Genomic DNA, 16448 nt, shown 5'->3' on the forward strand with positions numbered 1-16448 from the left:
TACAGGTGACACGCGGAAAAGAGACGACAGTCCATACCATGAAATTCTGTAACTCACGACGACGTCATTTGTACACACATCAAGAAATGCAAGCTGAAAAGAAATGAATTTGTACTGATTAATTTACTACTCCACCATACAAATTCCACAAGAGCTAATTTTATTCCATATCACAGATTTATGGCTAGAGATTTGTGAATTCTAAACAGCCAAAATATGAGTATCACCTGCATTTTTATAACACTTAGGACTTTGACACTTGGTAATTAACCAATTATGACAAAATAAATCTATGTCAAACTAGTAGCAATATAGATAATAACCAATAGCCCACTAGAATATTTTTCTGGAAATGAAGTTGCCTTCTATGTTGGAATATGCATGGCCGCTCGGGGCTCTGGTCCCCGAAGAGGTAAGTCAAACCAGATAATGCAGGTCGAGATATATAAGAAAGACTGGCTCTAAAACAGGGATGTTATGGAGTAGCCAAAGAAAGTAAAAGCCATTAGGGAATCACAGGAACATAAGGAAAGGTGATAGGTTTGTAAACACAAATAGCGTAACGTACGCAATTTGGTTTACATAAATTTTCTTTGAGGGATTGATTAGTTGAAACAAGGGGTCTTTTATTTTGAGTTATAGAGTGCTACAACACAGAAACAGGCCCTTTGATCCATCTAGTCTATGCTGAAGTTATTCTGCCTATTTTCATCAACCCACACCTGGACCATGCCTCGCCCATCCGTGTAGTTATCCAAGCTTCTGTTGAATGTTGTAGCTGAACATGCATACACCAGTTCTGATAGCAGCTCATTCCACACTCACACCATCCTCTGATGGAAGTTGTTTCTCCTCAGGTTCCCCGAAAAAATTTCACCCTTAACCTATGACCTTTAGTTCAAGTCTCACTCAACCTTGGAGTGGAATGATGCTTGCATTTCCCTATCCATACCCCTCATAATTTTGTATACCTCTATCAATATAATCTCCCCTCATTCTCCTACATTCCAGATTTAGATTGGACATGTACCCAGGGCAGGGATTTCATATCTGATTGGACATGCAAACACCAATATTTGTAATTTGGTAAAGAAAATGCTTATCTATGATTTTAAACTTGCAAGTGGAGGTAACAGGTCACGTGGAATTTGTCCATTTGTACAAATCAAACCTTCTGCAGGAAATCCCTCCCTCGTACACCATCCTTTAGCTGCATATTCCTCTGACCTGGCCTCTTATTCTGTCAGGTTTTGGGTGGTGGGGCTGTGATTGGTACAGGGTGAAGGTGGGGCCACGAAAACAGGTGGTACCATGCCTGGTTCTTTCAGTGCCCCTTCCTCGTTTTGCATACTCTCATCAGAATCTCTGCTCTCCTCTGCACGGGGTTGTGAAGATGGCAGGGGAGTGGATCATTGATGTTTCCAAGGAATGTAATTTTATAATTGTTGCTAGTATTCTATTTAGGCCTTGCATATACTCTGGGTCTCTCTCAACAGTGTTCACATTTCATTCCATATTCCCTGCCATACACTGGATATAAATACGTTCTCATTAGAAGCTAAATGAAAGTCCAGTGACTCTTCTTGTCCAGAGACAGGTCACCTGACCATTAGTTAAATATTTTAGGGTTTATTTCCTTACGGAGATTAAAATAACAGGGTATTTTTGTATATTACTCTGGCACTGCATACCTTTTTCCCAGCGAGGACTGTGGGATTTGGTATTACCTCAGTCCTCTTTTCAAAACAATAGCTCATAGGTGTAAGATGGGAGGTAGGAATTTTAAGGGGATTTGAAGGTTATTTGTTTTATGCACAGAATGGTTGATAACTGGAACATGCTGTCAGAGGAGGTTGTAGAATCCAATACAATTACTATGTTTAAGAGGCATTTAGAGAGGCAATTAAATAGCAAGGTATAGAAGGATATGTCTAACGTGGGCAAATAGGATTAGTGAAGATTGGCAAAAACATCAGCATGGATATTATAGGCCAAATGGCACCTTTCTGCATTGTACTATAATTCCATTATATAAATTTACATCAATGCTACTATGTTTGCAGCAAATATTCTAGCTACATCACCGTGGAGATTTGCCGCAACAGTCGCATGAAGGCATTATTCAAAGAGAGCTTGGCATCTGCCACAAGTGCATGGTATAACGACAGACAGCTGTTTGACATTTTTAGCTTGGCATGAAGTGACACCGACAGTCAACATCCAAATGAAAAGAGCAATCCTGCTTGGATATGGGTGGGGAAGTGGACTTACCAATTCTCTGTTCTAGCAGGTTTCCATTGTTCAGTGGTTGAATTCTATTTCACTATTAGCCTAGGAATTCTCTGATTTTATATTATTCTCATCGAAATGTATTGTTTGAAGACACTGGTTTTAGCTGTTACCAAAATGTCATTTTCATAGCCAGTGAACCCTATCCCCAATGCTTTTTCAGTTTGGTTATCTTTTATGATCCAGAGGCATTTTTAACCACAGCCTTTCACCAGAATAACTAGTTTCAATGTTTATTATATTGTTTACCTCTTCTCCAACTCCTGCTGCTACTTTAATCCATTAAGAGTGTTCTATGAAACCTGGATAATTTCTCTCACCCTCTTTGCATAATTTTTGTCAGTTTTTGAAAATCCCTAACACCGCTTGAGAAAGGGCATGTAAATGAGAAATGGGAGGCCACATAAATAAATTCCCAGAGTCCTGACATTATAGTGCAGCAGACAAAAGATATACTTTGGTATAATATCCTTGGCTGCAATAGGTTAGATAAGAATGGGACTAGGAATGGGTACTTCCATCAGCTTATCAACAGAAAAGTGGCAATAAAGCAGGCAACTATGTTAAAGGCAGCAGACAGATCAAGGCTGAGAGTAGATGAGAAGTACCAAGTGGTTGATCAATTTCCTGAGATTTCTACATTATTCTAACGGAGGATTTTAAGCTCTCAAGTCATGCACAGTAGGCTCCAAATTATAAATTAGAAAACTATACTGTCTTGGCACTCATTTTCTTTTTGAGGGATAAGCATTGGCCAAAGGCTCATGGAACTTCTGTTCTCCAAATTTTGCCATGGAATCTTTCATCTGTAGTCGTTAAAGTGGATGGGGTTAACGTTCCATCTGAATGAAGCCCCCTCAAACAATGCAGCCGTTTTCCAGAACTCCTGCCAAGCATCAACCTAAATAATCATTCATCTCATAACCTTTTGCCTCAGAGGTGAGAATGACATTCACAGGATCAAGGGTAAATAAATATAATGCAATATCCAAAATTACTTGGAGAGTATGTAATGGCACTACCGTGCCAATTATCATCATATCTCAAATTGTATGATATTTTGGAGGTATTAATTCTTATAAACTTAGGGAGTCAGATTTACATAGAACAGAAATATCCTTTAGCTCAACTTTTCCATGCTTACCTGAGCTGGTCTCATATGCCTGCATTTGACTCATACCCCCTTCTATCTTTTAAAATGTGTTTAAAGTATCATAATTGTGCCCACCTCTTCTGATAGCTAGCTCCATTGTGTGAAGAAATTGCCTCTACAGCCATGTTTAAATCTTCCTCCTCTCTGCCCTCTAATTTCAGACTCCCCTACCCAGTAAATACTATTCACTTTATTTATGTCCTCATGATTTTACTCTCAGCCCCAGCCTGTTAGTCTCTCCTCACAATTCAAGGACTCCAGTCCCAATAACATCCTTGCATCTCTTGTTCTATAGCTTGGCAGTCAGAACTACACAATATTCCAAGTGTATTCTCAACAATATCTTATACAACTGTCTCAATTCTTGTACCCAATGCCATATACATTTTGGTTGCAGCAGATGTACATTTTTTTCTCCTCTTCCAAGGCTATGCTCAAGAGCCGGGGCACAGGCTCAACCTGTAGCTAAGGACTGAAGGTGGGGACTGGACACCAGTTTTGTTGTAAGTGGTGGGATTGGGGTATCAGGGTGTACTGACATTACTTTAGGGAGTGGTGAATTTGAGGGGAGAGATTAAGTTGGAGACTGTGATATTTGCGAAGTTGCATTGTGCATTGAGACAGTGCAAAGAATGATGGTGGTGGAGCAAGCAGTTGCAGATAGGATGTGAGAGGAGGAGCAGGGGAATCAGAACCCAGGACTGCCTGTTTTATGTGAGGGGGAAAGGGGATAAATCCAGGATTGGGGTTTGCAAATTGGAGAGGAGATTAGTATATCACTTACCTTATAGAGCTCTCAGTCCTACAATATGGACATTCAACCACATTGACCAATTAGTACTCAATATTGAGTCCGGCTAGTATGACATCGTGAACGTCTCCCTACAATGCTCTAAAATGAATATTGCAAGGCTGAATGATGTCATCCTGTAGATCACATTAGGGTCAAAGAGTATTCAAGATAGGAAAAGCCTGGGTAAATGGCTCAAAAAGTCAATATTTTGCTTTACTCACGGGGAAAATTATTTTCAATTGCATAATACTGAACAAAATATGCGATTGGATTTCCAGACAAGTGCTATTTATCACTGACTGTTTCACAGCAATTTCAAGTCATGCAGATGATGCCTTTTGAAAAACTGAGCACCTGGCTGAGTTTGTTCTCAAAGCATGTTTTCTGACATGTTATTTTGGTTATAGATGTGTGCCTGTGAATGCATTTTTAAAGTTTTCCGATGAACTGGTTTTTACATTACTCATCCAAATAATGTAAACAACTTTTATATTACCCCTCATTGATATCATACAATCAAAACCATAAGCATGCAACACTAAGTTTTAAATTTTTCTACAGCACAATTGATGAACTTTCTCATCTTGTCTGAAAATGAACATTAGTCACTGTGGGTAATGTCTCCATGTTCTGGGATTTCTAGATTCTGTGTCTCTTATAGTTATTGATTCTACTATGTCTTTTAAAATTAATTGTCATCTGAACAAACATGAAAACTTAATAGTTTTCAATTAACAGCATTTCATTAATGTTGGTGTAATTAGGCTTTTGTTGTTGCAGTAGGATTACAGTATAAAATTATTCAGACTTAAGTAAAATGTCTTAAAATACTCTCATTTCAGTTGATCTACATTTTCAATTATTCAAGGATTTCAACTGTACCACTTATCCTTTAATACAGATTTCCATTGCCAATTGTGTTTCACGAAAGCATTTATGCAACGTTGAACAATACGCATTTTCTGAAATGTAGAACAGATATGTAAATCTCCTTTCAATACTGTTAGGAATGGCATTACATCAAAGAAAGCAGGAATTAAGTTACAAAATGTTTTAAGGCAAACAATGCATTCCTCTGTGCTCTAAAGTCCAGATGGGAACAGTTTTATAAAATACTATTTTTTGTTTACCGGAATGGAACTTTCCAGAAAATATGAAAATGCTCAATAAATTCCAGTTGTGAAATTGTGCTTCATTTTCTTTAACAATTTTCCACAGTATTTTCATTTTTATATTACATGAACAGAGGTACTGTTCAGTTCTGATGGCCAGCACCATACTGGTCTTAGCACTGACCAGTTACAAAAGTATAGAACTTACAGCCCTGTATTGAAACACAATAACATCTTCGGCAGCTGTACTGAAGTTCAATAATTGCAGCCTATTCGATTTAACATGGCTGGGTGAGTTTGAGCTCCATATAAGCATAAAATCACAGGAAATAAAAACGACCACATAAAGGGAAGTACCTATATATATTATTTTAAAAACAACAGTCCAATTGCAGCTTTTGTAATTGTCGTCTTCAGTAGCACTGCAGGCCAGTTTGAATGAAGTAGTGACGTGAGCTGAACTGCTGTATCTGATCACAAACTTCTTTTTTTGCACAGTATTTCTTTAGTAAAATTTGTGCATTTTAATACATATAATTCAATGATAAAAATTAAACCATTTTTCCAGACGGAACATAATTAAAATATTTATATTCAAAGACGACACATATCTGAAATGGCGGAACTGCTAATTCTTCCCCTTAGAACAAATTAAATTGCAACAAAGTACAAACACATTTCACTACATGATTAAAAATCAGTCATTTATAAACTTGCCCACAATGCAAGGGATGTGCATAGGTTTACAATTTTTTTGAATTAATTCCCTTGGGTAATTTTTCCAACAAATGGAATGTACGTCGCTGTAGAATACAGTTTCCAACACAGATACACCAACAGCATGAATTCTTGTAACTGTCCACATGCAGTAAAACCTGATTCAAATTCCTAAAATGTTTGTACATTTTAAAATTGTAAATGACAGTATCCCCTTTATGAAATGGACTGATCTGTGTATAGAAAAATCATACCTACTAATGCCCTTACTCTACCCAGCCTTCAGATATATATGACTGCGGATATTCACGACTTTGCTGACATAAGATATTGAGAAAGCTTGTGCCAATTGTGCCAAGCTTGACTACTTAGGGACATCAGAAAATGTAAAATCTGTATTAATGCACAAAACCATCCATGTGAAATTAAATTTCAAATGCATAGTCAGACTGCACTATTTATACTGAGTAAAATAGATCCCAAAAACATGGGGGGGAAAAGCAACTTGGGTGATAGCATTTTTTAACTTTACTTAATAAAAATTTAGTAGTGTTCAAATAAGTTTTCTGGATCTTTGTGCAACTTCTGGATATCTATAGATCAGGAGGCATTCGTAGATCTGATTTTAGTAATGGAAGTACAATCCTCTCAGAATTTTAAAAAGGGACACTGTCACTTCCAGAGTTTGATATTTTCGCTCTCAATCCATCTAGAAGGACATAACAATAGTCAGAAAAAAAAAAGTCAGGGCACACTAATCCTAGGCAGTCTATAAGGGGCAAGATTTGATGCATGGTCATTTACAAAGTCTAATGTCAGGTGTTGCTAGGGAATGATAAAGTTCATAGTTTCTCTCCAGTCTTTAATATACCCAGGATACAGGAACCCACTGCGGTGTAGTACACACAAGTTCAATGGCTTCTTCCAGATGCCTGATGGTCTCATCTATTTCATTGTTGATTATGGTTAGATCGAAGTAGTGTGCATATGTTCTTTGTAGAATTTCTGACTCCTTCTGTAGACGCTGAAGAGATTCATCCTGAAGAGAAAAAGATAAACTGAATTTCAACTCACTGGAGCTCAACTAAGTCAGATTCTAATGGAATTTTCCCACACCCAATCCATATTAGCTGTTCCTCGGTTCATTGACACTGCTTGATCCACTGAATATTTACAGCAGCTACTACTTTTTTATTTAAGAGTACCAACATTTACTTTTATTTTTCATTCTAATTAAACACAGAAAATCCATAAAACATTTTGGATAGCAGTCAATTGCACCAAGACAGTTTTGCATCAGTTGCAAATCAAGCTTATGGTTTAAATTGTTTTATTATCAGATTCAACGAAAGGAATAAATTTGGTTAGTGCATTAGAGATAGCGGGATTGGTGTGAATATTGCTGCAATGATCTGATTAAGCCTAATAAAGTACAAAATACTGCCCAGCATTAGTCCATGTCTAGTTTTTGATGCCAATTATTGACTGAACTCAGAAACGCGAACCTCATGTCTGAAAGTTTGCATTTCTGAAGTTATTCTCATGTCCATAAGTAAACCAGAGGGTGGGAATAGATTGTAGAAAGTTTTTAAAGTGTGGAAGATGACAGATTTATCGGAGGGAGTAAGTCACGTAATTTTCACCCGAGGGAACAGTGGCTAGTTTCATCCAACCTTTAGTGAATCTTTTCAGCTACATCTTCACCCCAGCTGCCACCCTCTAACTGCAGCACCTTATCTCCTCCTGAGCACCCTCCACCCAGTGCACTGAACCCTTTAAACTTCATTTCTGTTTTTTTAATCTATGAAACACCTTATCAGCTAACTTTCTCAGCAGCCTCCTTTATTGTTTTTTTTTCATTTAAATGGGATAGATTGAACTGATTCTGCAGCTGGTCTAAATTTTAGTCAATATTTTTCACGTGTAACTGAAATGACAAAAAGACTCTTCTCGACATGAACACGTTTCAGAAATGCTGACTGTCATTGGCAGATTCCTTTACATTAACTTGGTAAAGTAGCAATCAACTTACAGAAACTGTTAAAAATGCAAATTATAATTCAAGACAGTGTTATGTGTTTCAAAAATGTTTCTCAAGTGGAACTATACAGCAATTTCCCAACTGAAATGATAAATATTGTTTTAAAATATTTGATTAACAAAGACCATTAATGAAATAGTGAAATAGTATATAATTGGGAACTAGACACTCAAAAGAATAAGTTCAATAAATACCTATCGAAAGGAGATTCAAAACTACTTCAGAGAAATCTTTGTGCATCTTAACTAATGCCATCAGAAATGATGGATATCTGTTTTTACAAGTCTGATTTTCTCTATTATGTGAGTAAAAGGCTGACAGGACAAACAGTAAAACAACTTTTACTCAATGCTCTAATTGCCATCTTGAAGAAAACCTAAACTTTTCTCAAAGATGACCACAGCATCACTAGTGCTACAACTAAAATCACCATTTTCAAAGTCATCCCTGACTAATAAAAATACTTACAGGGAGCTTTTTGCACCACCTTGGGAGCTTTGTGAAAATCAGAAGCGATATAAGAAAGTAAACATAAAATGTGAGTTTAAATAATAAAAGAACAGACAAAGAGGAAGAGAGTCTGAGCTACATATATAACAATAAACTTTTAAGAAATTTATTCTTTATAAAGCAACAAGTTTACAAAGTTATTTCACTGTGAACTGTTTCTTTAAAAGTCTAATTATTTCAATCTACCTCATCACATTAGCTTCCCACATCGTTTCCTCCAACCATGACTGTTTAGACTAGTAATATTGCTTCAGAATTAGTTGATAACATTTGTGGACTGGATAACAAAAGTAATAGGTGATTCTATTCAGTCACCTGTGGTATCTATGTTCCAAAGCAGTGTGACAAGTCTTACTTCTTTTAAATGTGGTTGTCCTATGATAAGTGAATTTTTTTCGGTCCCACCAGAATCTGTGCCTGAACATTTACATATGAGAATCTTGCTATAATATGGCCCTATTTTAACATACTCCACAAAATTCCAGGAAGTGGCTGGAAAAGGAAATGATCTTTTGAAATTGGGCAAAGGAGATGAACCATAGATTTGCACAAACCTTCTCTTATTTAAAAATAACAAACCAACATACCAAATCAGAAAATTTCCCAAGATTATCTTTGACCCATCCCTGTTTCCCATTTTTAATATGTAATGCAAGTAAAATCATTCAAAAATGTCAATCTCTTCATATTTGGCAGTAATAATCAGCTCCAATCTCAGAAACACTGCTTTAAACAACTTCTAACTTGTTGGCTATCAGAAATTCAGCAAACTTTCCTCCAATTAAACAATGACATAAATAAACCATCATCTTTAGGCCTTCTACAAAATCCATGTTCCACACATTGATACTATCACCCTCCCTGGCCACATCTCAGGCTAACCCTGGCTGTGCAGAAAAGTTGCATCATATTTCACTTTAAGCTAAGCTTTTGTCGTCAAGATCTACTTTCACCTCTGAAATATTATATTTCCTCCTATAGGAAATATGGCACTTAACTTTTTCACTTCTCTTTTCCTATGCCCAGGACCTCCAAAACAGTTTCAAAGTGAATGAGCAATTTACTTGTACTTCTTTCTTCCTGATATGCCGTATTTCTCAGTTACATTGGTTTTCCGAGCACAGAGAAAACGGCAAGCACACTGGTGACCACTTTGCTGAACACCTCCATTCGACTCACAAGCATAACCATCAAGCTTCTAATCATCACCAACCCATTCTAACTATGAATTCTCCATTATCTTTTAAAACGTCATTATTAGTTATTACAATCAAGGTCCCTCCAACCATAATTAATTGCCCTTGAGAAGGTGGTGGTGAGGTAGTGAGAGGCAAAAGGTGAAGGACCACAAAACTGCTGTGAGAAAGTTCCAGGAATCTTAGATTAGCAATGACAAAGAAATGGGCAATATATTTCAAAGTGAGGATTGTGTGTTGCTTAAAGGGGACTGCCAGGTAGGGGTTTCTGATGTACCTATTTTTCTTGATGATTGAAGCAATAGCTTTTAGAGGTGTTGTTGAAATAACTTAATGCATAACTGTGCTTTCTGTAGTCATGGTGCACCAGCACTGCCCAAGAGCAGGGTGAGCTGCCTCAAAGACCAAAACCACTTGCACTCACATCTGCTGTGATAAAGTGCTTAGATAGATTGGTCATGGCTGGAGATAAATCCTGCCTAAGCAAGGAGCTGGACCTAGTGCAATTTGCCTACCACCACAGGTCTACAGTGGATGCAATCTCAGTGGGTCTCACTCAGCCTTGGATCCTAGGGCAAAGCAATACCTACATCAGGTTGCTGTTTGTTGATAACAGCTCGGTGTTGAACACCATCATCCTGTCAGAAATTAACAACAAGCTTCAAAACTTGTTCTATGTTCTAAAACCTGAACCTCTGTACCTTCCTTTGCATTTGGATTCTTGACCTCCTCATTGGGGACCACAGTCAGTACGGATTGTAAATAACATCTCCTTACCGATACATGCTTTTTACTGTTTTACTTTTTACTGTTTACTCTTACCTACTCACAAAACTGTGTGGCTAGGCACACTCAAAGAGCAGCTATAAATTTGTGGCTAGCATTACTTTTGTTGACAGAATCTCAGATAGTGCTGAGAAGGCATACAGGAGTAAGATAGATCAGCTGACTGAATAGTGTTGCAACTACAACTTTGTACTCAAAGTCAGTAAGACAAAGGAAATGATTGTAAACTTCGGGAAGGTGGACAAAGGAACACATACCAGTCCTCATTGAGAGGTCAACAGTGGAAAAGGTGAACAGTTTCAAGTTTCTGAGTGTCAACATCTCTGCAGGTCTATACTGGGTCCAATATATTTTTTGTAATTATGAAGAAGGCACACCAGCAGCAATATTTCATTAGGAATTTGATGAGATTTGCTATGTCATCAGAAACTCTAGCAAATTTCTATAGATGTACTATGGGAGAACATTCAAACTGGTTGCATCACCATCTGGTATGGGGGGCAACTGCACAGGATTGTAAACTCTGCCAGTTCCATCATGGGCACTAGCCTTCCCAGTAGAGAGAACATCCTCAAAAAGGTGGCATCCATCATTAAGGACCCCTGTCACCCAGGGCATGTTCTCTTCTAATTACCACCATCAAAGAGGTGGTACAGGAGTCTGAAAACACACTCTTAATATTTTTGAACAGCTTCTTTCCCTATGCCATCAGATTGCTAAATGGACGGTGAACCAACCCGTGAACATTACCTCACTATTTTTGCTCTCTTTTTGCATTACTTATTTAATTTAAATTAGTATGTATTTCTTATTGTAATGTATATTATTGTTTAATGTATTGCACTGTATTGTTGCCACAAAAGAACAAATATGATGACATACAGTATGTCAGTGGTATTAAACCTGATTCTGATTCATGTCCTGGTAACTCTCAAAACTTCTTCCAACTGTTACTCAATATACAGAAGAACTGACTCGCTAGATGAGGAAGGAGGGAGAACTGTATTCATAAGGAGGGTTCCTTTCCACATTTAAACTGAAGCTACAAAGCTTCAAGATTTATGTAGGAGCTGTGATGGAGGAGTCCACCACACTGCTTGTAAGGTATATTTCTGCAAGTAAACTATGCAAGGATAAAACCATGATTAATCCATGAGGAAGAAGTTGCAAGTCAATTGGATTATGACCAGTTTTGCTGCAGGATGATGGTGTGTTACTCATCTTGACTCATACTTAAATTGTCCCCAAATGATGCAACTAAAAGACTGAAAGACCATGTAGGGCAGTTAGCCACATTGCTGTGGATTTGGGATCACAAAAGCCAACTCAGCTAAGGACATAAAGTTTGTCCCCTTAAGGCAATTGGTGAATAAGTTGTACTATCATGGCACTGTGATGCTCTTGTGGTTGCCAGTATCGAGGCTAGCTTTTTAAAAAACAAAGCATCCCACATTGTTTAACTGACTGAATTTATCCTCTGCCACTGCCGTTGTGGGATTTGAACAGTCTATGATCTATTAAACCAGCTCTCTGCATTACTAGCCCAGTGTTTCAATCACTGTACCCACACCAATACTTCAAATTGCCAGTGCTCAGCATAAAGTTAATGAACAACATCTTGTTTGCTAACCAGGGATATTAGTCTGCTGAATTCAAAGTCCAGTTCAGCAATTTCATGTAATTAGCATTTCTAGTTAAAGTACATTGTTTGGTAACTTTAATAATACTGCTGCTTCAGCTGTTCATCCCTCATCCAAATCACCCCAGATGTCTGCTTTGCACCATCATCTCTTTGCCATTTTATCCCTTCTACTTCCCACCCTATCAGAGGACATCTTTGCATCATCTTCCACTCTGACTTTTCCTATTTCAATACGAGATCCCCACCTGCTTTAAGATGACCATTATTATCCCTGTACCTAAGAAAAATAAGGTAATGTGCCTTAATGACACCCTGTTGGCATTTTTCCTGGTGGCTCATCATGGAATGTTTTGAGAGGCTGGTCATGGCACACATTTGTCTCTAGCCTCCCAGAAAACCTTGACCCACTGCAATCCTTCTACTACTAAAACAGTTCCAACAATGGACACCATTCCCCATTTATTTTCAGAGCATCCGGATAGCAAAGCCACCTATGTTAGACCACAGTTTATTGACTACAGCTCTGCCTACAATACCAAAATTCCAAGCAAATTTATCTCTATACTGCATGGCCAGGAATAAACACCTTCCTTTGTAATTGGATCCTTGACCTTCGGACCAAAAGACTGTAATCAATAAGGATAGGCAGTGACATCTTCTGCATGTTTATGCATGACATTGGAGTCTCACAAAGTTGCCTTCTCAACCCCTAATCTTCTCCACATACACTCACGACTGTGTGGCCTGATTTTGCTCTAACTCCATTACACACTTACAGATGTAATGGGCTGTATTTCAAATAATGATGAGTCAGAATACAAGAAGAAGGTAGAGATACTAGAGACTTGGTTTCATGGTAATAACCTTTCCCTCAATGTCAGCAAAACAAAAGAGTTGGTCATTGTCTTTAGGAACTGGGGGTATTGCACATGCTCTTGTTTAGATCAATGGTGGAGGTTGAGAGGGTTGAAAGCTTTAAGTTCCTAGGAGTGAACTCACCATTAGCCCATCCTGGACTAACCATGCAGATGCCATGGCCAAGACAGCCAAAGTTTTTCCACTGTACCTCGGATACCAAAGATTATTCCCCCCCCAATTATTTCCCTGTAACTCAATCTCCCCCTCATGCACACCAACTGTACACCAATTTAGTTAACAGTCACCTACTCTAATGGTAATCTCCAGTAACCAATTAACCTACCAATCATTTGATCTTTGGGATACAGGAGGAAACTGAATGATACTGAGGATATTTACACGATCTCTGGGAGAAGAACAAATTCCACCCATGTACACTGCAGATCGGGATTGATCCCTAGTCAACAGATTTCCAGCTCTGCCTGCTGCACCATGGTATAATCATAACTTCACAGAAGAGGCCTGCCTGTTGAGCATATTCTCTTACTTCAATTTTCCTGCATTTCAATAATTTCTGAGAGAGTTTGGGTTCATCTAAGATTCTGCAGTCATCACCAAGCCTCTTTCATTCAACACCTTTGGGCTAGCTTAGCCTCCAGTCTACCACTGCCTCATTCATGTGCATCAGTTCTGCCTACATTCAGATCTCTTAGTGCTTTATCTCATTTACTTACCTGCAACCTTGTCTATATTTCCCGAGAATATAGTTTTTTTTTTACAAACAGGATATCCCTATCTTCTTTGCTCTACCAATGAAGGCTTATATTTTCTGCAGTATAGTCCCAGATCCAGAATTTACTTGCTAAACATTTCCAATTCTACACTTCTCCTTAAAGATGCTCCTTAATTCTACCTATCCACTCTCTTCAAAAACACTATGTTTTTTTTTCACCAGTCCTTAAGTCTTTTTTGTAACAATGATAATTTTATTATCTGCTCTTATGAGAAGCAACCTGGATCATTAAAGATTAAAGATGCTATACAAATGCAAGTTACTGCTGGGAAATGGTTTCCAAAACATTTCATTCTACTACCATTATAAATAATATTCATAAATTTTATTTGAAACAAATAATCAAGTTCTGCAAGTAAGGTTGTACTGCCTATAACTCTGCACAGTTCAACATCAGTGATAATTATCCAACACAGGTCAGGATGGCATCATCAAAGCAATTACTTTCAAATATATGGGAATTCTGCCATTTGTACAAACAGAACTAATAACGCTTATTTTTTAGAAAACACTTTGACATCTCAGGTTAGCTGATACACTGAATAAAAGAAGGTTGATATACAAATAATGATGAAACTTAATTAATTGCTCTGTTCAGACATACTAACATTATACATTAAGAAAGTTACATATTTCATAACGTTTTTACTCTTCCTAACCGCAAAAGCCACAAGTACTTATCATTAATATCTAATCACGTATAAAAAGAATGACTATTTTAGATTAACTATTTTTTCCCACATGCATCATTCTGAGGAAACTATTGAGGCCTCTATGTCTCTTGGAGAAATAACATGTTCATAGTATTGCTGAACAAATTGTTCCTGTTCATCTGAAGCAGTGAGACTGAGAAACAAATTTGGAAGATTTAATTATTAATAATTTGAATAATTGTTTCTAAAGATTGCCACAGGAATTCAATTACTTCATTTCAATGAAATAATAAAAATCTAATAGCCAAAATGAGAAATTCAGTGTAGCATAAATTGTTTTTTCTTCCTTACCTCAGTCATGCCTGGAGTAATAGTTGGGGCAGCGATGAATACAACAAATGGAGCAAACTCTGCAGTTCTCAAAACCTTCAGTGCCTGTAGTAGATAAGTTTCATGCTCAGTAAAGCCTGGAGTTGAATGTTAATTTAAACCAATGGTATAGACAAGCACAGTTGGCAAGAAGTTTGTGAACCCTGGTTTTCTGCATTAATTACTCATAAAATGTGAACTGTTCTGCATCTAAATCACAATAATAGACAAACACAATCTGCCAGGTAATGGTAAAGGGTTCACAAACTTTTTCTTGCAACTGTAGCTCATAAACTACATTCATGTATTTCAGTCACATGAATGTGCACTACCTGAATCTCTCAGCCTAATGGACGAACAAATTATATCCTTATTAATAAGGTACAACTTCATTTGCAAAGGTCAAACACTGGTTGCTTGTTTATTCAACCTCCTGCTCACTTCAGAAAATTTAAATGATAGCAAGAAGGGGAGAGGTTACATGGAGGGGATGAGCTTGGAAGGTTATGGGCCAAACATGGGCAACTAGTACTAGCAGGTAGGATGCTGTGGGCACAATGGACAAGTTGGGTTGACAGGCTTGTTTTAATACTTTATGACCCTTATGACTAAAATCAATGTTAGATTGAAGGTAGTCTTTAAGAAAACTGTGTATGTGTTTTTTTTAAAGATGGTAAGATTTGTATTTGAAAATTAGAATGCACTATCAATGCAAAACAAGATACAATGAACACTGTAAACTAATTACTTTCCATGAAATATTTGCTAGTCGGGGTACGAGACAGTTTGTCTGTTATCAGATTGTTGGTCTCTGAAACAGACCAAATTACTAAATTTGAATAAAACAAAGGAATGATGACTGCAAAAGAAACTGCACACCTGCTCATTCTTCTCACAGCAAATCTGCATGGCAAATCTTAGTTACAGTTAAACCTGAGTGCTGTAAGTTCACTTCCTTACTATCAGATAATTTTAACTAATTATTGATCTCCCCTGAACAAGTCCTCAAGGTTTTTACATAATACTAATTAAATAACTTCCAAAGCTTCACAGAGCTGCAAAGTGCTTTAATCAAGATTAAAGATTAGCTTTAAAGACCAGCAAAGTCTGATGTGTGCTGGGGCCAGTCTGCAAGTATCACCAATGTAGCATACCCACAACTTACTAACCATAATCCATACTTCTGTTTGGAACATGTGAAGAAATCAGAGCGCCTAGAAGAACCCCACATAGTCATGGGCATAAAAGGATCCTTTTCTGGTTGGCTGCCAGTGACTAGTGGTGTTACGCAGATTGGTGGAGGGATAGGTAGTGTTGAGGAAACAGGTAGGATGCAGAAGGACTTAGACAGATTAGTAGAATGGTCAGAAAGTGGCAAATGAAATATAGTGTTGGAAAATGCATGGTCATGCATTTCGTTAGTAGAAATAAATGTGCGGATTATTTTCTAAACGGAGAAAATCCAGGAATCTGAGATGCAGAGGGTCCTGGGAGTCCTTGTGCAGAACACCCTAAAGGTCAACTTGCAGGCTGAGT

General features: G+C 37.6%; 1 protein-coding gene across 4 annotated transcripts in view; it reads right to left on the reverse strand.

Moving 5' to 3' along the window:
• Positions 1-5674: 5674 nt before the first annotated feature.
• The window catches only part of caska (calcium/calmodulin-dependent serine protein kinase a), a 411874-nt gene continuing 401100 nt past the window's right edge, over positions 5675-16448 (reverse strand). For all 4 annotated transcript variants that reach the window (XM_059968272.1, XM_059968271.1, XM_059968270.1 and 1 more), the window contains 2 exons: positions 14895-14978; positions 5675-7103 (listed from right to left, as the gene is read on the reverse strand). In XM_059968272.1, the coding sequence (XP_059824255.1) occupies positions 6927-7103; positions 14895-14978 (261 nt within the window). In that variant the 3' untranslated portion in view covers positions 5675-6926. The remainder of the gene's footprint in view (positions 7104-14894; positions 14979-16448) is intronic.

This window comes from Hypanus sabinus, chromosome 4, assembly GCF_030144855.1.
Source record: "Hypanus sabinus isolate sHypSab1 chromosome 4, sHypSab1.hap1, whole genome shotgun sequence".
NCBI classification, from domain to species: domain Eukaryota; kingdom Metazoa; phylum Chordata; class Chondrichthyes; order Myliobatiformes; family Dasyatidae; genus Hypanus; species Hypanus sabinus.